Source organism: Equus quagga, chromosome 8, assembly GCF_021613505.1.
Source record: "Equus quagga isolate Etosha38 chromosome 8, UCLA_HA_Equagga_1.0, whole genome shotgun sequence".
In the NCBI taxonomy this organism is placed as follows: Eukaryota; Metazoa; Chordata; class Mammalia; order Perissodactyla; family Equidae; genus Equus; species Equus quagga.
Genome location: NC_060274.1, coordinates 61,107,156 through 61,132,369, shown reverse-complemented (window position 1 = coordinate 61,132,369; position 25,214 = coordinate 61,107,156). Strand labels below are relative to the sequence as shown.

General features: G+C 36.5%; 1 protein-coding gene across 4 annotated transcripts in view; it reads left to right on the top strand.

Annotated features, from left to right (window-relative positions):
- Nucleotides 1-25,214, top strand: part of PEX1 (peroxisomal biogenesis factor 1) — a 52,739-nt gene that overhangs the window by 14,885 nt on the left and 12,640 nt on the right. For all 4 annotated transcript variants that reach the window (XM_046669605.1, XM_046669604.1, XM_046669607.1 and 1 more), the window contains exons 8-17: nucleotides 72-175; nucleotides 1,073-1,155; nucleotides 2,556-2,688; nucleotides 13,378-13,474; nucleotides 14,768-14,938; nucleotides 16,689-16,843; nucleotides 19,175-19,364; nucleotides 19,577-19,743; nucleotides 21,543-21,677; nucleotides 24,311-24,375. In XM_046669605.1, coding sequence (XP_046525561.1) covers nucleotides 72-175; nucleotides 1,073-1,155; nucleotides 2,556-2,688; nucleotides 13,378-13,474; nucleotides 14,768-14,938; nucleotides 16,689-16,843; nucleotides 19,175-19,364; nucleotides 19,577-19,743; nucleotides 21,543-21,677; nucleotides 24,311-24,375 — 1,300 coding nt within the window. The remainder of the gene's footprint in view (nucleotides 1-71; nucleotides 176-1,072; nucleotides 1,156-2,555; nucleotides 2,689-13,377; nucleotides 13,475-14,767; nucleotides 14,939-16,688; nucleotides 16,844-19,174; nucleotides 19,365-19,576; nucleotides 19,744-21,542; nucleotides 21,678-24,310; nucleotides 24,376-25,214) is intronic.

The following is a 25,214-nucleotide window of genomic DNA, read 5'->3' as shown; positions in this document are numbered from 1 at the left end:
AATTTAAAATCATAAATTATCTCATCTCAGTTTTAGTACTAACTCTACATTTATTACTTTCTTTTCAATAGGGTTGAAGGAGTTTTCTCTGAATATAGTTCATTCCTGGGAAAAAGAAAAAGAAAACAATATTTTTCTGTTGAGTGCTAATCTGCTGCAGAAGACCACGATACAAGTAATTACATAGTATTGAATATTTAATGAAATAGTATTTTCATTGATAACAAAGTGTGAATTTACCTGTAAGACCTTACATCTTAAAGTGTACTAGAAACTCAAATGATAAGAGTAAGGAATAACTTGATTTAAAATATTTTATTCTATAGTCTCTTTAACTTATCCAAACAAATTATTGATTTATCCTAAATTTAAAATGAATACCTCAGCAGAATGAAGTTTCAAGAATAGAATTGATTGTGTTAACTGGCAAATGGGTCATCATTTAAAATTCCTCTAGTATTGAAACAAAGAAAAACAGCTCTAGGGCTTTGATTTTTTAAATTCATATTTTTACTTGCAGTTTTGCTGCACAACCCGTATTATTTTGGCAATTCTTAAATTTTCAACTCTTCACAAAATTACTTTTCAAATCACTTTTCTTCCGGAAGTATTTTAAAATGGTCTTTTAGAATATTATGTTTTAATTATGATATGCACTCTTGTCCTTAAAGAATTGAAGATGCTCTAGTCATTTAAAATTTCAGTGGTTTGGAACTAGACATTGTTTCTCTACTTTTGAAATATACTTGAAGGAATACCATTCAGAGAAGATACAAATATAAGACTTGTGAGAAGAATAAATGTGACACAAATTAAAATTGCAAATAAAGATATATCTGTAAAATGTCTTAAGGAGACGATGTTCTTTACAGCTTGTTAACCATAAATATTTATGTTCCTTGGATAAGTAAATTATTATTATCAAGGCTATTTTAAGTAATGATCTTGTATGCATAATGTATCTTTTCTTTCTGGTATGACAGAATCAGCAATTCAGTTTCCTGCGACCCAAGAAAAACAGGCAAAAGATGTAACTTTGAAATGTAAAACTGATTTTTCCTTGCTACTATAGGTCCTTCTGGATCCTATGGTAAAAGAAGAAAACAGTGAGGAAATTGACTTTATTCTTCCTTTTTTAAAGCTGAACTGCTTGGGGTAAGAAGTTATGGCCAAACTAGCATGTTTAGAGCCGTGTTTGACGTTATCTCTGGCAGGGTTTTTTTGTGTAAATATTAAAGTAGATATTCATGTCATTGAATAATCTTACTAATGCATTAGTAGATATTTTTTCAAGGATTGCTTCTGTTTTCACACCTAGCTTAGTAATTTGTCTTGTCTTCTTAGATAAGAAAGTCTGAAGCTTATTAGAAATTTTACTTTGAGATTTGATTTGTGAGAAGAAAGTAACTAGATATGACCTGGATCATCTGAGCTTGAATAAAACAATAATTCCTAGAGTTAATAAACTTATTTTAAAAATTACGGGTCCGGCCCAGTGGCACAGTGGTTAAGTGCGCATGTTCCACTCTTCAGCCCGGGGCTCGCCGGTTCGGATCCCAGGTGCGGACATGGCACCGCTTGGCAAGCCATGCTGTGGTAGGCGTCCCACATATAAAGTAGAGGAAGATGGGCACAGATGTTAGCTCAGGGCCAGGCTTCCTCAGCAAAAAGAGGAGGATTGGCAGCAGATGTTAGCTCAGGGCTAATCTTCCTCAAAAAAAAAAAAAATTAAATCGGAAAACATTAGATGAATGTTTAAAAATATTTCAAATTAAGTTATTCCTTCACTATCTTATTAATGTAATAATTGGGATTATTTGTGTTTACCTCAACTTTTAAGACAAATCTGAAAAGAAACTCCTCTTAATTTCTTTATCTCTTCTACAATATGAGAATCTTATATAAACATTACCTCTTAGAATTCTTCACAGATGCTTTTAATAGATGTAGTGATTTGATTGCCTATAATAGTATAATCTGTAAATATTTTAGTAAAAGGATTAAACCATAAAGTAACAATGTTTTAATATAGCATAATATTCATGTATGAAGTAAAATCTCTTTAGTTCCGACTCTGATTTTAGGAATTAACGATACTTATCAGAGATGAAGTGGTAGTCAGAGTCAGGAAGTAGGTTGAAGTTCACGTTTGCATAATCTACAGTTTGAAATGTGGGTTTCAGAGGTGATGTTTAAGACGAAAGAAGTCTTCAATTATTCTAAGACTTCAAAAGCACCCAGTAATGATCATGTTGATTACCAAACTAAAATCACTTTAAGGGAGGTGTTTGTGTGTGTTAAGACAAACTCCTTAAGGAATCCTATTAGGACACAAGTTTCAGTTACTGCATATGTTTGAAAGTAATAAAACTAGTTTTAAAAGCTGTGACTCAGATTTGGCATTAATTCAATAATTTAAAGTTAGGGAGAATTTCTAAGATTTTACTCTTTTAAAAATCATTAACTAGCCTGGGAAGGAAAGTTTCAGAATTTTTTGTAGCTAGATTTTATCCTGCTTCAGTGTTTTATCGTGCAACAATTTGTGTATTTTGCAGAGGGGTGAATTCCTTAGGCGTGTCCTCCTTGGAGCACATCACACATAGCCTCCTGGGACGCCCTTTGTCTCGGCAGTTGATGTCCCTTGTAGCAGGACTTCGAAATGGAGCCCTTTTACTCACAGGAGGAAAGGTATATGGTTAAAATGTGCTCATTTTCACTAACTAATAACTTTTAATCCCTCTCTCTCTGGGTTCTGATCATCTGTTATAGAGGGTTGTTAATACCTGATGTGGAAAGCCTTCATTCATCCATTCACTAACATTTGGAAGTGCCTGCTATTACATATTGAGAAAGTGGTGATGAATAAGATGCATAAGGTGATGCTTTCCCTGCCCTTTTTCTCTAACAATTGATATGATTCTGTGATTTTTGTTTTTTACAGTATTGATAGGGTTGATTGATTTTCAAATGTTGAACCAGCCTTTGCATATCTGTAATAGATCCCACATGGTTGTGTTCTGTTCTTTTTTTAAAAAATTTTATTGAGGTCATAATAGTTTATAACATTGTGTCATTTCACTTGTACGTTATTATTTGTTAGTCACCATATATATGTGCCCCTTTACCCCTATGCCCACCCCCCAACATGATTCCCCTCTGGTAACCACTAATCTGTCTTCATTGTCCAGGTATTTGCTTATCTTCCACATGAGTGAAATCATATAGTGTTTATCTTTCTCTGTCTGGCTTATTTTCCTTAACGTGACACCCTCAAGATCCATCCATGTCGTTGCGAATGGGATGATTTTGTCTTTTATGGCTGAGTAGTATTCCGTTGTATATATATATACCACGTCTTCTTTATCCAAGCATCAGTCAATGGGCACTTGCATTGCTTCCACTTCTTGGCTATTGTGAAAAATGCTGCAGTGAACATAAGTCTCTTTGAGTTGTTGATTTCAAGTTCTTTGGGTAAATACCCAGTAGTGGGATGGCTGGGTCATATGGTATTTCTAGTTTTAGTTTTTTGAGGAATTTCCATACTGTTTTCCGTGTGGCTGCACCAGTTTGCATTCCCACCAGCACTGTATGAGGGTTCCCTTTCCTCTGCATCCTTTCCAACGTTTGTTGTTTTTTGTCTTGGTGATTATAACCATTGTAACAGGTATAAGGTGATATCTCAGTGTAGTTTTGATTTGCATCTCCCTGATGATTAGTGATGTTGAACATCTTTTCATGTGCTTGTTAACCATCTGTATATCTTCTTTGGAAAAATGTCTGTTCATATCCTCTGCCCATTTTTTGATTGGGTTGTTTGTGTTTTTGTTGTTGAGTTATATTAGTTCTTTATGTATTTTGGAGATTAACCCCTTGTCAGATATATGATTTGCAAACATTTTCTCCCAGTTGGTGGGTTGTCTTTTCATTTTGATCCCGTTTCCTTTGCCTTGCAGAAGCTCTTTAGTCTGATGAAGTCCCATTTGTTAACTTTTTCTTTTGTTTCCCTTGCCCGAGTAGACATGGTATTCAAAAAGATCCTTCTAAGACTGATGTCAAAAGTGTACTACCTCTGTTTTCTTCCAGGAGTTCTGTGGTTTCAGGAATTACCTTTAAGTCTTTGATCCACTTGAGTTAATTGTTGTGCATGGCAAAAGGTTTTTTTTTTTCTTCTTTGCATGTGGCTGTCCAGTTTTCCCAGCACCATTTGTTGAAGAGACTTTCTTTTCTCCATTGTATGTTCTTAGCTCCTTTGTCAAAGATTAGCTGTTTGTAGATGTGTGGTTTAATTTTGGGGCTTTCAGTTCTGTTCTGTTGATCTCTGTGTCTGTTTTTGTACCAGTATCATGCTGTTTTGGTTATTTTTAGTATATTTTGAAGTCAGGGATTATGGTGCCTCCAGCTTTGTTCTTTTTTCTCAGGATTGCTTTAGTTGTTCGGGGTCTTTTGTTGTCCCTGGTGAATTTTAGGATTCTTTGTTCTATTTCTGTGAAGAATGTCATTGGGATTCTGATTGGGATTGCGTTGAATCTATAGATTACTGTAGGTGGTATGGACATTTTAACTATATTTAGTTTTCTAATCCATGTGCATGGAATATCTTACCATTTCTTCATGTTGTCATCAATTTCTTTCAATAATGTATTATAGTTTTCATTGTATAGATCTTTCACCTCCTTAGTTAAATTTGTTCCTTGATATTTTATTCTTTTTGTTGCGATTGTAAATTGATTGTCTTCTTGAGTTCTCTTTCTTTAGTTTGTTATTAGAGTATAGAAACGCAACTGATTTTTGTAAGTTGATTTTGTACTCTGCAATTTTGCTGTGGTTCTTGATTATTTCTCATGGTGTTCTGATGAATTCTTTAATTTTCTATATATAAAATCAAGTAGTCTGCAAACAGTAAGAGTTTCACTTCTTCACTGCATATTTGGATTCCTTTCATTTCTTTTTCTTGCCTAATTTCTCTGGCCATAACCTCTAGTATGATGTTGATTAAGAGTGGCAAGAGTGAGCACTCTTGTCTTGTTCCTGTTCTCAGAAGAATGACTCAGTTTTTCCCTGTTGAGTATGATGTTGGCTGTGGGTTTGTCATATATGACCTTTATTATGTTGAGGTACTTTCATTCTATTCCCATTTTATTGAGAGTTTTTTTTTTTTATCATAAATGGATGTTGGATCTTGTCAAATGCTTTCTCTGCATCTATTGAGATGGTCATGTGGTTTTTATTCCTCATTTTGTTAATGTGCTGTATCACATTCATTGATTTACAGATGTTGAACCATCCCTGCGTTGCTGGTATAAATCCCACTAGATCATGGTGTATCTTTTTAATGTATTGCTGTATTTGGGTTGCCAATATTTTGTTGAGGATTTTTCATCTATGTTCATCAGCAGTATTGGCCTGTGATTTTTCCTTTTTTGTGTTGTCCTTGTCTGGCTTTGGGATAAGGGCAATGTTGGTCTCGTAAAATGTGTGAGGAAGTATTCCATCTTCTTCAACTTTTTGGAATAGTTTGAGAAGGATAGGCATTAAATCTTTGAATGTTTGGTAGAATTCTCTAGAGAAGCCATCTGTTCCTTGACTTTTATTTTTTGGGAGGTTTTTGATTACTGTTTCAATCTCTTGTGATTGGTCTGTTCAGATTCTCTCTTTCTGTTTGATTCAGTTTTGGGAGGTTGTATGAGTCTAAGAATCTATCCATTTCTTTAGATTGTCCAATTTGTTGGCATATAGTTTTTCTTAGTCATTTGTATTGGCATATAGTTTTACATAATCCTTTGTATTTCTGTGGTGTCCATTGAATTTCTCCTCTTCGTTTCTAATTCTATTTATTTGCACCTTCTCTCTTTTTTCTTAGTGAGTCTGGCTAAGGTTTTGTCAATATTCTTTCTCTTCTCAAAGAACCATCTTTTTGTTTCATTGATCCTTTCTGCTGTATTTTTTGTTTCCATTCCATTTATTTCTCTCTAATTTTTATGATTTCCCTCCTTCTGCTGACTTTGGGCTTTGTTCTTTTTCTAACTCTGCTAGGTGTAGTTTAAGATTGCTTATTTGAGATTTTTCTTGTTTGTTAAGGTGGGCCTGTATTGCCATGAATTTCCCTCTTAGGATCGCTTTTGCTGCAGTCCATATGAGTTGGTATGGTGTATTTTCATTCATTTGTCTCCAGATATTTTCTGATTTCTCCTTTAATTTCTTCAAGGATCCATTGGTTGTTCAGTAGCATCTTGTTTAGTCTCCACATATTTGTCACTTTCCCAGCTTTTTTTCTTGTAATTGATTTCTAGTTTCATAACATTATTGTCAGAAAAGAGCTTGATATGATTTCAGTCTTCTTAAATTTATAGAGGCTTGCCTTGTTTCCCAACACATGGTCTATCCTTGAGAATGTTCCACGTGCACTTGAGAAGAATGTGTGTTCTGCTATTTTGGATGGAGTGTTCCATATATATCTATTAAATCCATCTGGTCTACATTTTTGTTTAAATCCACTATTTCCTTACTGACTTTCTGTCTGGATGATCTATCCATTGACATAAGCGGGGTGTTATGGTCCCCTACTATTATTGTGTTGTTGTTAATATCTCCTTTTAGGTTTGTTAATAGTTCCTTTATGTACTTTGGTGCTCCTGTGTTGGGTGCATATATATTTATAAGTGTTATGTTTTCTTGGTGTCCCTTTTATCATTGTATACTGCCCCTCTTTGTCTCTCATTGCCCGTTTCATCTTGAAGTCTACTTTGTCTGATACAAGTATGGCAATGCCAGGTTTCTTTTGTTTGCTATTAGCTTGAAGTGTCATCTTCCATCCCTTCACTCTGAGCCTGTTTTTGTGTTTGGGGCTGAGGTGTGTTTTCTGGAGGCAGCATATTGTTGGGTCTTGTTTTTTAATCCATCCAGCTACTCTGTGTCTTTTGATTGGAGAATTCAATCCATTTACATTTAGGGTGATTATTGCTATATGAGGGCTTAATGCTGCCATTTTATCACTCATTTTCCAGTTGTTCTGTACTTCCCTTGTTTCTCGTCCTATGTATTTCAGACTACCAATTCAGTTTGTTAGTTCTCTATGATGGTTTTCACCATTTTCTCTTTATTTATCATTTGTCTCTGTGTTCTAATTATTTGTTTAGTGTTTACCAAAGGTTTTCATAAAAGATCTTATAGACAAGATAGTCCATTTAATGATAACCTGTTTCCTTAGATTAAGCTGATTCCATGCCTTCCCTCTTCCCCTTCTAAGTTGTTGTTGTCACAACTTGTTCCATCTTGTGTTGTGAGTTTGTGGTTAAAATGATGAGATTATGTTTACTTTTGATATTTTCATTCCCTTTATCTCTAGTGTTATAATTAAGTGTTTGCTAACTGGTTCTGATAGAGAACTGCAATTTTCTGATTTTTTCTGCCTATTTATCTCCTTGCTCAATGCTTTGTAAACCCTTTCTCTTTTTTTCAGGTATGAGGGCCTTCTTGATCAATTCTTGTAGTTATGGGTCTTGTGGTGATGAACTCCCTCAGCTTTTGTTTATCTGGGAAAATTTTTATTTCTCCATCATATCTGAAGGATACTTTCGCTAGGTAGAGTAGTATTGGCTGAAAGTTTTTGTCTTTCAGAATTGTAAATATATCATTCCACTCTCCCCTAGCCTGTAAGATTTCTGCTGATAAATCCACTGAAAGCCTGATAGGGGCTCCTTTGTAAGTTATTTTTTTCTGCCTTGCTGCCCTTAGTATTTTTGCTTTGTCATTGACTTTTGCCAGTTTTACTACTCTATGCCTTGGGGAAGGTCTTTTTACATTGATATAATTAGGAGTTCTCTTCTTTGACTTGTATTTTCAGTAACTTTCCCAGGTTTGGGAAGTTCTCAGCTATTATTTCTTTGAACAAGCTTTCTGCTCTAGTCTCCCTCTCTTCTCCCTCTGGAATACCTATAATCCTTATGTTGCATTTCCTATTTGAGTTGGATATTTCTCGAAGAATTTCTTCATTTCTTTTTAGTCTTACTTCTCTCTCCATCTAAAGCATTCCTATATTTCTGTCCTGCAGTCTGCTAATTCTGTCCTCCGTAATATCAGCTCTGTTATTCAGGGACTCCAGATTTTTCTTTATCTCAAGCATTGTGTTTTCATCTCCAACATTTCTGATTGGTTTTTCTTTATAGTTTCAATCTCTTGTGAAGAATCCCCTCTGTTCATTAATTTTGTTCCTGTTTTCATTGAACTTTATCTGTATTTTCTTGTAACTCATTGAGTTTTTTTATGATAGCTATTTTGAATTCTCTGTAATTTAAATTTCTGTGCCTTCAGGATTGGTCTCTGGGTGCTTGTCATTTTCCTTCTGGTCTGGAGTGTTAATATATTTCTTCCTACTATTTGATGGCATGGTTTTTTGCCTTCATAGTGATATGAAGTGATGTTTTGCCTTTGCATAGTGATAGTATCTGGTCACAGCTTCCACCTGCCACCTTCCACCTGGGAGTGGGGTCAGGAGCTGTGTAGTCTGAGCCCGCCTTGATCCCTGTCATCTGTGCCTGTCCTTTGGATTCTGTGTTCACAGGGCCCATCAGCGATTGCCAGCTAGCTCACTCAGAGCTGCTGCTTTTCTAACCTATGTGCAGGCTCTCTGCACGCTGTGCTTGGGGAGGGGTGCTTTCTTTTATGTGTGTGATCCCAGGGGCATTCTCGCTCTGCCCTCGCTATCTGCTCTCTTGGAGTACTGGTTTGGTGAAGACACTCCTGCAATAGCTTAGCTACCTCTGTGTGGGGCTTTCCCTCAGTCTGTGAAGGAATTTGGAGAGTGAAAGTGTTCCCCTGGAGAGCTGCTCCTGCCTCCTCTTTTCTCAGAGCTGTGCCCTGGGTTGCTATCATTAGGGGAGGGAGAGGAGATCCCCCTAACTCCTTCCACTTCGTCCCAGGGGGTTCAGCGCCTCCACCTTCAGATGCATGGGTCTCTCAGATGTCTTTTTTGTTGTGTGAATGTCCTCTGTTGGTTTATGAATGTCCTTTTTTTGTTGTATCTTACGAGGGAGAGTCTAAGAGAAGAGCTCATTCTTCCGTGATGCTTATGTCACTCCGTATTATTCTTTTTATAGAATGTGTTCAACAGAACTGCGTTTTGTTTGCTAATATTCTGTTGAGGATTTTTGCATCTAAGTTCATGAGTGATATTAGCCTATAGTGTTCCGTTTTCGTACTGTCTTTGTCTGGTTTTGCTGTCAGGGTAATACTTGCCTCATGAAATGAGTTGAGAATTGTTCTCTCCTGTTCTGTTTTCTGGAAGAGATTGTATAAAATTGGTGTTCATTCTTCTTTAAATGTTTGGTAAAATCTCTAGTGAAACCATCTGTGCCTGGAGATTTCTTTATTGTTAACTTTTTAATTATAAATTCAGTTTCCTTAGTTGTCTATTTTATCTTGGCAGACATTTGGTAGTTTGTAGTTTTTGAGGAATTGGTCCATTTCTTCTAAGTTGTTGATTTTATGAAAATAAAGTTGTTTGTACTATTCTTTTATTATCTTTTAATGGCTTCAGAATCTACTGTGATGTCCTGTTTCCTGATATTGGTGATTTATGTCTTTTCTCTTTTTAATCTTTGTCAATCTTGCTAAAGATCACCTGCCCTTTTAAAGAGCTTACAGTTTTACTCTCTGCCAACACATGTGTTGTTTCCAGGGGTACAGTGTAGTCTTTGTGCTTTTTTTTCAAATCAAAATTTTAAGGCTTTTTCATTTCCCTTCACTTTTAACTTCAGTATAATAACTTGTTTCCCCATTAATAGCTCAGTTGCTTTCTTCTGGTTCTTATTTAAAGTATAGGAACTGCTCCAGTAATCTAAGTTTCCACCTTAGGAAACTAGAAAAAGCGGAGCAAATTAAATCCAGTGTAAGCAGAATAAAAGAAATAATAAGAATTTCCTGAAAACGGGAAATCAGTAGTAAAAAATCAATGAAACCAAAAGCTAGTTCTTTGAAAAGATCAATAAAATTGATAAGCCTCTAGCCAGGCTAAGAAAAAAAGAGGACACAAATTGCTAGTATCAGAGATGAAAGAGGGGACATCACTATAGCTCCCATGGACATTAACAGGATAATAAAGTAGTAATGATAATAGTAACGAGCAATAGTCTGTGCCCACAAATTTGATAACCTAGATGAATGGACTAATTCTTTAAAAGACACAAGCTGCCAAAATTTACACAAGAAGTAATAGACAATGTGAAAGGCCTCTATTTATTAAAGAAATTGGATCAATAATTAATAACCTTCCAAAACAGAAAGCACTAGGCCCAGAAGGGTTCAGAGGTGAATTCTGTCCAACACTTAAGGAAGAAATTATACCAATTCTGTACAGTCTCTTACAAAGGGAAATAGAAGCAGAGGCAATACTTCTGACTCCTTCTGTGAGGCCAGCATTACCCTAACACCAAAACCAGACAGACAGTATAAGAAAAGACAACTACAGACCACTATCTCCCATGAATATAGATGCAAAAGTCATCAAAAAATATTAGTAAATCAAATCAACCAATCTATAAAAATAACTATACACCTTGATTAAGTGGGATTTATCCCTGCTATACAAGGCTGGTAAAATATAGCAACTTCTCTCTGTGGTTTCTAGATTACCTGTCTGAAATTTCAAAATGCATCATCATGGTAGAATATTTATTTTGAGAAACCACTATCCTGCTGACTCAGAAACCAGCCTTCCACAGTCTTATATAAAGGTAGTATGGTTAATAGGTAGAGAAAGCAGAAGACCTGGATTTGAGTCCCACCTTGGTCATGTACTTACTGGCTGGGATCTTAGGCAGTTTAAGTTTCTGCCTTCTTAGGATTAACCTCACTTAAGGAAATAATATATGTGAAAGAGCATTGTAAATTAAAAAATGCTATACAGGGGCCAGCCCTGTGGCACAGTGGTTAAGTTTGCACGTCCCACTTCAGTGGCCTGGGGTTCGCCAGTTCGGATTCCAGGTGCGGACCCATGCACCACTTGTCAAGCCATGCTGTGGCAGGTGTCCCACATATAAAATAGAGGAAGTTGAGCATAGATGTTAGCTCAGGGCCAGTCTTCCTCAGCAAAAAGGAAGATTGGCGGCAGATGTTAGCTCAGGGCTCATCTTCCTCAAAAACAAACAAAAAAAAGTGCTATACAAATGTGAACTACTTTGAGTGAAGAGAAAAGGCCCTCTGACTAGGCAAAATGATTATGACAAGCAGGGCCTATACCCCAGCACCTCTAATTTCTGTTTCTTTCTTTTTTTTGGTGGCGGGGGGGAAGATTAGCCCTGAGCTAACTACTGCCAATCCTCCTCTTTTTGCTGAGGAAGACTGGCCCTGAGCTAACATCTGTACCCATCTTCCTCTGCTTTACATGTGGAACACCTACCACGGCATGGCTTGCCAAGCAGTGCCATGTCCACACCCAGGATCCGAACTGGCGAACCCCAGGCCACCAAAGCCCAACATGCACACCTAACCGCTGGGCCACCAGGCTGGCTCCCTAATTTCTTTTTCTTTGGAGCCCATTGATTTTAAATATAGATGCAATTTTGTAAACTATAATGATGGTAGTATTTGTTGAATACCTCTAAATTTCAGACTTTGCACAACAAGCTTGGCTGGTTTTCCAGTCCACATTAACGAAAAACAAATATTAGAACTGGTGCAGGGCTGTTAAGCTAGACTAAACAAGAATGGTAAGAAATAACAGTAGATTGATTGTGGAAACTTATATTAAACAAACTATAAAAATATACCAATGTCCAGCCTTTCTATGGGGCACTATAGCAAAGTTTAGCAGAATTTTAAATATGCATACCTTTTCTTAATATTAAATATGCATAATTTTTGATATAGTAATTCCACTTCTAGAAATTTATCCTAGAAGTATAAGCTGACAAATGAGTAAACTTATATGTATATGTGTATTTATTTTAGCTTTACTTCTAATAATTAGAAATTGGAAGCAGCGTAAATATACACTAGGAAGGGGCTTGTTAAACATGTTATGGTTGAAGACATCCCCAATGTGGTGCACTAGGGAGCTGATACAGCTCTATGTTGATAAAGAGGACAATGATTTATTATAAACCCGCATGAATACTGTAATCCCATCTTTATAAATTCACATAAAATGGATGCGTAGTGTCTAGAAGGATGATATGTGAAAACTATTGACAGTGGTTACTTCTCTGAGGTGGGATGATTACAGATTTTTTACCTTTCACGAGTGTCTAAGTCTTTATAATTATTTTGTTTTTTTGCATATTGTGTTATAATCGGGAAAACAATAAAGGATTTACTTGAAAAAAGAAAGTGCACGTTGGATCAAATCCCTTTGTAGTCTCAAGTCACTTAGTATAAAAGTAAACAGTTCTACCCACCTTAATAGTCTCTGAGGCCTGCACAGTACACTGGCTGGTGATCACAGTAATACTGTAAATAACCAAGAAACTGTCAACTAGAATTACAGTTAAGGTAATAGGGAAGTGGGTAAAAAATTTTTTCCATTAAAAATAGTTGAAATTAAATGAGAATAAATTTCATTTATCTAGAAAAATTATTTAATGTTCACATTATTCCCCTCCAGTAACAACTAATGAAACATTAGTTTTTAAAGGTAAAAGATTTAATTAGTAATGATTGTTTTAACTAAAAAGTTGTAAAAAACAAATTAGATGTTCATTTTCTATCTATGCATCATAATAAACATGGGAAACAGCTAGCTCTTAGCAGCTTAAAGGAAAAACCATATTTTGGTAACACCTGCATATCTCACACAGCAACTAAACTGGTATATACTTTCTTTTTTTTTTTTTACTTTCTCAAAGCAAAGTATTATTATTTTAAGTATTATCTTATTATTGTTAATATTAGAAAAATTGAGATTGGAGCTGGAGTGGGGAAATGCCTCTTTTTATGGTGTTTATATTCCTGAGATTGTATTATCGTCTGTTAACCCTTGCCGAAGTTTATATAATTCTTGAATCCTGCCATTAAGGCTAGGAAGCTGGAGCCTTCTGGTTTCTTCATAAATATTATGTATTTTTCATTGCTAGACTTGAGTATTTAGGAAATAGTTCTTTCCCACTTATTCTGAAGTGCTCTCTTACAACTTCCTCAACCCAGGTTTTCACTCTTTCCTTTTAGTTTACTTTATGCTAAATGTCACCCACCACAATGTGATCCCAGAGTTCCAGGGATGTGGGTCTTGTTTTTTTTCCCCAGCTTTATTGAGATATAATTGATAATAACATTCTGTAGTATATCCTTGATTGATGAGCCTGAATCTTATTGGTTACTACAGTGACAGAAGCTATTTCTGTGATTGGATATATTGAGTGTTCTTATGAAGCAATTATTTTCTAGGGGAGTGGAAAATCAACTTTAGCCAAGGCAATCTGTAAAGAAGCATTTGACATATTGGATGCCCATGTGGAGAGAGTTGACTGTAAAGCTTTACGAGGTATGAATATGGCACACTCTACATAAATCCCTTTTTTGGTAGAAAGAGAAATAATGTTATTTAATGCTGTTAACCTAGTAAATACAAAAATTTAATCTTTATTTAACTTTTCTGTTTGTAAAGTGTATTTCTGGAAATCCCAACTTACACCACTCTGAGAAAGTTAATATTTAGAATATACTCTAATAGGTATAAATTATCTCTGAATCGCTATGGGAAATTGGTAGAGTGGTTGCCTCAGGGGAGGGAAAGTGGGTGGCTGTGGACAGCAAAGAGGAGAATTACAATTTACATATGTACTTTGTACTTTTAAAAGTCTTTAACATTTACATTATTATCTATTCAATTTAAAAAGAAAAGATTTTTCTTCGGGTAATTTTCTTCTCTTTTTTTTCTTTTGCTGAAGAAGATTCACTCTGAGCTAACATCGGGGCCAGTCTCCCTCTGTTGTGTACGTGGGTCGCCACCACAGCATAGCTGCTGACGAGTGGTGTAGGTCTGTGCCTGGGAACCAAACCTGGGCTGCTGAAGCAGAGCATGCCAAACTTGGCTGGCCCCCTTAAGTAGTTAATTTTCTTTTCCCTTGGCTACCACTACCATATAGTCCCAACTAGTCATTGTTTTCATTTTTTTTATATCTAGTATACGATAAGAAACTGAGAAAGAGCTTCTGAGAGCCCATTACTTCATAGGATGTAAGGGTGGTTTTAGAGACATTGTCCATCTCCCAGCGTCCTGCTTGAAGCCACATGTGAAAATTTTGTTTTAGAGCTAAGTAACAGGAACTCTTTACATTGGCTTATGAATTGGTATGTTTTCTGGTCTTTGGAAGTTAAAACTTTGTAATTCACCAGGAAGATCGATGCCAAATTTATGATTCAAATATAACAATTCTAGGATCTCTAAGCAGCTACATTTGTGTTCAATTTTATCTGAATCTCGATCCCCTACTCTCTTTTACATTTTCACACATCCTGCTTTTGTTTTATTATTATGTTGTAGGCCATCTGAAATTATGGAATGAAGCTACGTATAAATAAATATCTAAATACAGAAATTATAGTAGCATATCATATTCCTTTTTTCAGTTTTATAAAATTGAGGGCTTTGAGGCTGTATTAATTAAACCATGTTAATGATTAACAAAATTTCATGATTGGTGTATTAACAAAATATGGATCAAATTTTCTTTGTTAAATCAATGTTGAGCTTTTCTGATGCTTTCAGAAGGGCAGCCTGAACTTTCCTGGCCCTGAAATAACATTGAAACCATTTCTTATCTTCTGTATGAAGGAAAAAGACTTGAAAACATACGAAAAACCCTAGAGACAGCTTTCTCAGAGGCGGCATGGAGGCAGCCTTCGGTGGTTCTGCTGGATGACCTCGATCTCCTTGTGGGCTTGCCTGCTCTCCCGGAACACGAGCACAGTCCTGACACCGTGCAGAGCCAGCGGCTCGCACATGGTAACGCTTCTCCTCATTGACGTCAGGCCTTTTTCTTTTGTCAGACAGCATTTTTAGTCTTAATGGTAAATCTGCTCCCTTCAGAGAATGAACATGTGCTGTGTTCTGTGGTGCTTTGGGGGCCTCTGCTGCCGTTCTACAGTTGTCCTATATTAGCAAAGTCGGGAGACTAAGAGCAGTGTGAAAATTCTGCAACGTCATGGTTAGTCTTTTGGGGCCTTTTCATTCTCCTATACTTGTGAGAAATTGTTTAATTGGACAGATTTACTCTTGCTTTTGTTCATTTGACCAATATTTGTTGAATGCTTGTTCACAGTCTGTAGTCTCAAATTCTGGAGGGAAGGAAAAGCACACAGGCAGTTTTAGTGCAGAATACTGATAGTAATAATGATAGCTGCTGTATCTTGAGTGCTCTCTCTGGGCTACGGATTGCTTTGTATTCCACATGCATATAATCTCTTGATTTTACGGACAAGTAAATGAAAATTCAGAGATGAATTAATTTGATCATGGTGACACAACTAGAAGGTAATAGGATATGCTCTGCTAAAAATATATATAGGGTACAATAGGAGCACATACCCTAAATTGGGGGTGGTGTTGGGGGTAAGAAGTTATCTGGGAAGGATTTTAGGAGGATTTGGTAACTGAGATGAGTTTTGATGGAGGAGTAGGAATTAGCATGAAGCAGCTTCATGCTAATGAAGAAGCAAAGGAAGTGTGGTTCACAGGCAAATGCACAGAGGTACCAGAAATCCTGGCATCTTAGGGCCTGTTCCATTGCCTGGAGCTCAGAGTTCAAGGAGAGGATGAGGTGGGTGGGCTGGAGGTTTTGGCAGCACTCAGTTACCTCAAGATTCTTTTTTTTTTTGAGGAAGATTAGCCCTGAGCTAACTACTGCCAATCCTCCTCTCTTTGCTAAGGAAGACTGGCCCTGAGCCAACATCCATGCCCATCCTCCTGTACTCTATACATGGGACACCCACCACAGCGTGGCTTTTGCCAAGTGGTACCATGTCCGCACCTGGGATCCAAACCGGTGAACTCCGGGCCGCCGAGAAGCAGAACGTGCGAACTTAACCGCTGTGCAACTGGGCCGGCCCCTACCTCAAGATTCTTGAGAGCTGAAATAGATAGAAAATGCAACCACAGTGGCTTGGGTTATTATGAACTAATGTTAATCTCACATTTTGAATCCTGTAGCATCTGCAAGACTTGTTAGTCTAGTGGTTAAAAGATTGCTGCAAATTTCTAGGTCAGGACAGAGATATATTTGAGTATTGCCTGTTTCACTTCCAACCTTGAACCAACCAAACCTTGCAAGACCTGGGGTGGAAAGAGATTGTTCAGGGAGTCATTGGAATATGAGCTGTATTTTGCATAATTAATATAACACAATATGGAAATTTATCATCCTTCCATAATATTTATTTCAAAGACTCCTTTTCATTTACTTTATAAGATCCAGAAGTAAGGAACCTCGCTAGGCATTGTTCTGTTTATACAGACCGAGTTTACAGTTCCTTCGCTGCCTCCATTTGATTGATTAGAGCCTAACCAATATTAGGTCCTCAGTAGATAAACCAGTGAGTGAATGGAAGATTTAATTTTAAAAGGTATGAAGGAGCCATACCATTCATACTCCACCTTAAACCTTGACTTTAGGTTATCATTATTTTTAATGAGTGTATAATTAAAAAATTTCATGTTTATATTTACTAAGCTTTTACACTATATTGCTTAATTCTAGCTTTGAATGATATGATGAAAGAGTTTATTTCCATGGGAAGTTTGGTTGCACTGATTGCCACAAGCCAGTCTCACCATTCTCTGCATCCTTTACTTGTTTCTGCTCAAGGCATTCACATATTTCAGTGCATCCAACATATTCAACCTCCTGATCAGGTAACATACTACTTGTGATGATTGTTGAAATATGTTTCTTTTTATATAAATTATTTTTCAATTTTATTAATGATTTATGGCTTTACACTTATGCTCATGTTAGTGATCTTAAGAATATTTAAAAGTTGACATTTGGTACATGTTTTGTTTAGATGCTCAATTTTCATTTATAACCAACTGAAATGTTACTGTATACTTTCCAAGGAAATGGCTTTTTTTAAAAAAATTTTTTTTGTGAGGAAGATTGGCCCTGAGCTAACATGTGTTGCCAATCCTCCTCTTAATGCTTGAGGAAGATTGTCAGTGAGCTAACATCTGTGCCAGTCTTCCTCTATTTTTCGTGTGGGATGCCACCACAGTGTGATTTGACGAGCAGTGCGAGGTCTGTGTCCGGGATCCGAACCTGTGAACCCCAGGCTGCGGATGCAGAGCATGTGAACTTAACCACTACACCACTGGGCCAGTCTTGGAAATGGCTTTTTTGAAAACAGCATTTCTTATTTTTTTTTCTCCCATTAAAGTCTCCTTTTTCTATTTCATTTAAAAAGAAACAAAAACCCTAAAAATTCTGAACTTCCTCATTTCCCATAGATGAAATCTGTAAAGACGTCATGGAAATTATAATTTTTTTCAGCTTTATTGAGCTATAATTGACAAATAAAATTGTATATATTTAAAGTGTACAACGTGATAATTTGATATATGTATACATTGTGGAATATTTACCACAATCAAGTTAATTAACACATCTGTCACCTCACACGGTTACCTTTTAAAAGCATTTCTTTTTAATGAGAAAGAGCAGTGAGAAATGTAAATAGACATCTTTTAAAAATTTGGTTAACTGAACTTTTTTTTACCTACACTAATATTCTGTGTCTACTACAATTCTGGCACCTATTTCCAAAGTGTGGGTTTTCCCCACCACCAAGCAGTTTTCAGACACCAGCTGGATGTGTTACAAGTCAGCTCAATTCTGACACACTCTACCCAGAGATAGCATCAGATCCCACAGGTTAAGAGTTCAGTCCTACAAGACTGCCCTCCACTCTAGATGCCAATCACGAGTCCAGGTTGTCACCTGTGCTTCTGACTCATTGGCTGTAAATCAGAGGTTCCTGTGACCCCCTCCTTGAGTTCAGTTAATTTGCTAGGTGGCTCACAGAACTCAGGAAAGTAGTTTACTCACTAGATTACCAGTTCGTTACAAGGGATATTAAAGGATACAAATCAGCTAGATGAAGGGAGATTTATAGGGTGAGGTCCCAAACAAAGGAGCTGCTGTCCTTGCGGAGTTTGGGGACCGGCACGGTGGCACGTGGTTCATCAAGCTCTCTGAATTCCCTCCTTTTGGGTTTTAATGGAGACTTCATTACATAGGCATGATTGATTAAATCATTGGCAATTGGCAGTTGATACAACCTCTAGTCCCTCTTTCCTCCCTGGAAATCAGGGAATGGGACTAAAAGTTCCTGGTGCCCCTGGCAGCCAGCCCCCATCCTTAGGTGCTTTCCAAAAGTCACCTCATTAATATAAACTCAGATGTGGTTGAAAGGGCTTTGTTAGGACTATCAAGACACCTTTATCACTCTTATCACTTAGGAAATTCTAAGGTTTTAGGAGCTCTCTGCCAGAAATGGGGACAAAGACCAAATATATAATTCTTATTATAAGTCACAATATCACCCCTTTGGGGACTCATCTTCATGATGGTTTTAGTAGCAGTGAGCTCAAAAGAGTTTCTTGTGGGACTGGCCAGCACATTTTAACTTTTTATTTAAGATTCTTACCTAGCATCTACCCTAAATATTCAGATCCTGTGCTAATTAACTGTTATCGAAGAACAAAAGTATTACACCTGTTACTAAGCATAACAGAATAGTAGTGGTATTGGTCATTGAATATGTTTTCAGAAGTAAGTTTTATAGGAACAACAATAAAAACACTCTAAAAGGAACCAGATATTACTAAGAAGGCTTCTTAGCCAAGAAAGAAATAGCAATCATTTATCAACGTGATTTTTTTTATGACTTTATTGAGATATAATTGAAGACCACAAACTTAGTATTTAAAATGTATAGTTTGATCAGTTTTAGCATATGTACACACCATGAAACCATCACCACAATTAAGGTAGCAAACATTTCCATCACTCCCAGAAGTTTCCTAGTTCCCCTTGGCAATCTGTCCCTGCCCCATTCTATCCGCAGACAACCACCAATCTGCTTTCTGTCACTGTAGATTCTGTCAACCTGATTTTTCTCAAAATATATGTACTAAAATTTACAGTTGAGTAAAATTAGAAATTTGAATTTTGTGTTTTTTCTTTAGGAGCAAAGATATGAAATTCTGTATAATGTAATAAAAAATAAACTGGACAGTGATATAAACAAATTCACTGCTCTTGACCTGCAACATATAGCTAAAGAAACTGAAGGGTTTGTGGCTAGAGATTTTACAGTGCTTGTGGACCGAGCCATTCATTCTCGTCTCTCCCATCAGAGTATATCCACCAGGGAAGGTATGTCTTACTATTAAAACCAAAATTTCGAATCTTCCTTCCATTGTGGAGGAATGTAATTGCAGTAAGGCAAGAATTAAATATACCCCATTTTAGTATTCAAATAGGTAATTTGAGTAGAAAATTGGCATTTCCAGCTAAGTTGATGTTGTATTTTGAAACTTCATATATAAATATGACTACCAAAAGAACTTTTGTTTATTTTTAAACAGAATTAGTTTTAACAACATTGGACTTCCAAAAGGCTCTCCAAGGATTTGTTCCTGCATCTCTGCGAAATGTCAACCTGCATAAACCTAGGGACCTGGGCTGGGATAAGATCGGTGGATTACATGAAGTTCGACAGATACTCGTGGATACTATCCAGTTACCAGCTAAGGTACTTAAAAAAAAAAGTGCTTACTCCCAGAAGAACCACTGAATCATTGGCTTTGGCTTTATTTGTTGGCTTGCCCAATCTCAGTTTGATTCAACAAGTATTTTCTGAGTTACCAAATAAATGTCCAGCACTATTTTTGGTACTGTAATAGATTTTTAAAGTATGTAATATACTCCTTGCCCATAAGAAACTTACAAAGAAAACTGGGGTGATATTTATAGTAAATACAATTTGATGTGAATTTCACAATTCTTTTGTTTTGCTTGAATCATTCAGATTTTACTATAGCAAATGAACTGTCAGCTGGAATTTGAACAGAAATAGACAGGAATAAGATGGGAGGTGGAAGAGTCATCTAGGTCCACAGAACTGATAGATTAAGCCAGATTTCTAGACTCTGGGTGTCAGTCCTGGAAAGGCAGAGTTAGAAGACAGCATTGATCAGGCAGATGGCAGGATAAAGGGGGCAGATGTAGATTGTTTTTCAGATCAGAAGGTAGAGTCTAGGACGTAGCTTGTTTGAATCAGAAACCTGAGAGATAAGGATCATTGCATGATATCAGGGACCCATGCAAAGAGGTAAGGAAATGGGTAAGGACTCAGTGACAGGTAACTAAATGGCAAGTCCTGGGAACGGTGGCCAGTGGGGCCTGCGATACCCTGAGTGCAGTCCAGGACTGTGGGTTAAAGCCTGTTTGAGAGAACATGGGTACGGAAGTATGTGGCAGCAGGATCATGACCATAAATGCTGGGTCTGGGCACCACGTATTAGCATCCAGATACTTGGAGGCCACCTGCATAACTGCTGACTTTGGGGCCATTTTCAGATTAGAATGGAGGCAGAGATGGGGTTAGAATTTTGTCAACAGGTGGAACTAAATAAACATACCTAACTGAGGAGACCAGCATATTGCTGACACTAGCCTGATGTTTGGCTCACCTGTTCAGAACGTTTTCTTGCTCTCTGAGAAGTTGGTGATTTAGAAACTGAATTGCTTGTTCAGCATGGAGACACTTGGGAGATTTTACTGTCTGTTATCACTACATATGCTTCTCTATTATTTCTTTTCTTTCTTTGATTGAATATATTTGAATATGCATAGCTGTCATAACTTGCTCTGTCAACCATACAAGTAGAAGGTGGTATACTTGTTAAAAGATTGGTTTTTATTTTTTAATGTAGTACTTTTATAATGGTTAAAAAAATAAACAGGAAAAAATGGAAAGATATTCTTTTTTTTAATTTAATTTTATTTTGAGGAAGATTAGCCCTGAGCTAACATCTGGTGCCAGTCCTCCTCTTTTTGCTGAGGAAGACTGGCCCTGAGCTAACATCCGTGCCCATCTTCCTCTACTTTATATGTGGGACGCCTACTACAGCATGGCTTAACAAGCGGTGTGTAAGTCAGCGCCCGGGATCTGAACCAGCGAGCCCCGGGCTGTTGAGTGGAACATGTGAACTTAACCACTGCGCCGTGGGCCAGCCCCGGAAAGATATTCTTGATGCAGTTATATGCATTTTGTGTAGAATGTGTTCCATGGTCCAATTGGGAAAAATCTGTGGTAGTTTCTTTGAATTCATTTATTGTTTTGAGTAGGAATTTTATTTTCTATTGTTGTACTGTTAATAAAGGTGGCAGTTTATTAACAGCTTTATTAACGGGAAAGTATCTGAATACTTTTTTCTATACCTTGCTCTTTGGCTCCTGCTTAGTCATTTGTTGAGCTTTTTATCGTATTTTTATCATTTTATCATTTTTATCATTTTATCATTTTTATCATATTTTTGTATTTTTCAGTACCCAGAATTATTTGCAAACTTGCCCATACGACAGAGAACAGGGGTACTGTTGTATGGTCCTCCTGGAACAGGAAAGACCTTACTAGCTGGAGTAATTGCACGAGAGAGTGGAATGAATTTTATTAGTGTCAAGGTATGCTTTGCATTTATCTTTCTTTCTCTTTTTTTTAATCGAGGTAAAATTTACATAACGTAATTAACTATTTTAAAGTGTATGATTCAGTGGTATTTAATGTATTCACAATGGTTTGTAACTACCACCTCTCTCTGGTTTCAAAACTTTTTCATCCCATTTCCCATACCCCCATCCCCTGGCAACCACTGATCTGCTTTCTGTTTCTCTGGATTTGCCTGTTCTGGATATTTCATATGAAAGGAATCATGCAATAGGTCACCTTTTATTTCTGGTTTCTTTCACTTAGCATAATGTTTTCAAGGTTCCTTCAAGTTGTAGCATGTGTGAGTACTTAAGTCCTTTTTATGGCTGAATGATATTTCATTGTTTGGATATGCCACAGTTTGTTTATCCATTCATAATTGGTGAGCATTTGGATGTTTTTCACCTTTTGGCTGTCATAAATAATGTTGCTATATACATTTTGTGTACTACAAGTTTCTGTATGGACGTATGTTTTCATTTTTTTAAAATATATACCTAGGAGTGTAGATGCTGGGTCATGTAGTAATTCTATGTGTAACTTTTTGAGGAATTGCCAAACTCTTTTTCACAGTGATTGCACCATTTTACATCCCTACCAGCAATGTACAAGTGTACCTATTCCTCCATATCCTCGCCAACACCATTTATGTTTCTTGACTGTGGGTTAGTCTCACGTTTGGAAAACCGGTAGGAGCAGTGATCCATCTGTTAGTTAAAGCTGTGTGGGAAATTGAATAATGATCCACCTCTCTTTTGTTGGGCTTTTTATGTTCCTAAGGCAAATCTTCATGCATTGTAAATAGAATTTTGCATAAATACTCAGGTAAAAGAGCAAACTATACTTGAAGGATGAGGAAAACCTAGAAAACTAGGGTCTGGAGACCACACTGAGGCAGGAAGCTGGGGTTTTTATAGTTCTATTATTTGTTGGCTGTATTTTACCTTTGCTTGTGTCACACTAGGTCAAAGTTTTTTCTGCTATAAGGTGAGTGTGGTAATTAAAGGTCATGCTGACAGATCATTTCAGGTAATGCCTCACAGTCCACCACTGGTGTGCTATTATGGTCTAGGGTCCGAAATCTTATTTGCACAGTTTCAGCACCCCAACAATATTAGTTTACCGAAGAGTGATTAGATTTCAAGGCAAAGGAATCATATATTATAGCCTTATTCAAAGTTGATTTATAAACTGAAAATCAGTTTAGTGATTTGCAATTGAGTTATGCCTACCTACACCTCTTTTTATACATTTTTTGTGAGCTAGTTACATGGGTACCCTGGCAATGATGGAGAAACACTGTAACTTTTAAATTTTCTTAACGTTTTTTCTGGATTCTGAAATAACTATGACCATACTCTTCTTTTTTACTTGTCACTAGAATGTAGTTTCACTATTTTTTTTAAAAACATACTATTTTCTAAGTAATAGGGATGTAAGGTACAGCATAGGGAATATAGACAAAAATATTGTAATAACTTTGTATGGCAACAGATGGTTACTAGTCTTATAAGGGTGATGGTAATGTATATAAATGTCAAGTCACTATGTTGTACACCTGACACTATGCAATTTTGTATGTCAACTATACTTCAATTTTAAAAAAAGGATTAAGTGACAAATGTAAAGGGTGCCTTGCACAGTGACTTGCACCTGGTACATAGGAGGTGCTCAGTGAATGTAAGGGAAAACATCTCCCCCCACAACAACTTCTTTTCAAGATGAAACTTGTGAATATTACTGTATTTTAGATTGTTCTGTTAGGGAGGATGTCTTATCCCCTTTAGTAACTCTTCAAATTGTAATTTGGGATGAGTTCTCAATGGAAAGGTTTCAGCAGAGAGGTAATTCTCTCTGGATGGGTCAGGGTGGATCTTAGGAGGCATGCTTCAAAGATGGGGGCCTTTCCCTGACCCCATTATGTTGCTTTGTTCCTAACAATTTGCCTTAGTTATTTCTTGTTCCATCCTCTATAGCTCTATGACTGTATTGAGGAAATTAAAGTCATTCATGTCTCATTACATATTTTTTGGAGTCTCCAAAGTTTTGAGATAGATGGCACATTTTCCCTTTTTAAACCACTCTTTACTAAACAGTTATTCAGTACTTATTATGTGGCAAACACTGTTTTTGGCACTGGGGATTCAGTAGTGAACAAAACTGCATTTTTGGAGCTTACATTCTACTAGTGGAGAGAGACAGTAAACAGCCACATTCAGTATATAATCTGGTATCAGGTGGTGGTAGGTACTATGTGGGAAGACAAGCGGGTTAAGGAGGTACACAGTAATTGGAGTGGTCATAGATGGGGTTGTCAGTCAAGGCCTTTCTGAGGCTGCGGCATTTTGCCTGAGATCTAAATGAAATGAAGCAAGGAGCCATGAGACTAGCTGCAGACAAATTCTAGGTAGAGGAAACACCAAGAGAAGAAATTGTGGTATGATATTTATTCGAGCCATATAATTTTTTAAATGTATTTGAGAGATATCCATTTAATCATATTAAACTTTTTCCATGACTGCATTTAGACTTAGTCATAAACAAAAATTATATTTTGTTATTAAATAATTTTATCTTAATTCTAATTTAATTTTATTTTATCTAATAGGGACCAGAGTTACTCAGCAAATATATTGGAGCAAGTGAAAAAGCTGTTCGGGATATTTTTATTAGGTTGGTTCCCTACGAATGGTTTTTTAAGTAACTAACTATTATTATGTATCAGTCAATACTTTTTGGTCTTGTTTTTTGAATAACTGATGTTTGAAACTTGTGATTTATGTGGATCATTAATAAACTAAAGAACAAAGATTCTGTTTCACCAAAACCACTTAAATGGTAAACATTTTGATATTAAATTTTGGAAATTATTTGGGTTTTCCTTTTTTTATAAAGATTTTATTTTTTTCCATTTTCTCCCCAAAGCCCCCCGGTACATAGTTGTGTATTCTTCATTGTGGGTCCTTCTAGTTGTGGCATGTGGGACGCTGCCTCAGCGTGGTTTGATGAGCAGTGCCATGTCCGCGCCCAGGATTCGAACCAACAAAACACTGGGCCGCCTGCAGTGGAGCACGTGAACTTAACCACTCAGCCACGGGGCCAGCCCCAGTATATTTTTATAATAGAAATATTCCTGAAATGCTGAAAGTGGAATCATGAGTGGTTATTCAAAGGAATCTCAAAGTAGATCCTTTTATGAAGCACATAATTACTCTAGTTTCTCTCTTTTATAAATTAAGATTCCATGTGGCCAACTTAATTAAAATAGAGTAATAGAGTGTAACTATTACGGCATTTATATAAAAATACATGAAATATATATAAGAATATAGAAGCTAATATTTAAGAATGAAAATAATTATTTAAATGTGATGGGATTATAGGGAGTTTTTAAATTAAAAAGCTACTTTTTTCTGTTCTTCTAAAATTTTATTATAAAATATGCAATTGGAAGAATATGTATATAATGTATATGTACATTTTAAAGAAGAATAATAATAAAATGAACTCTT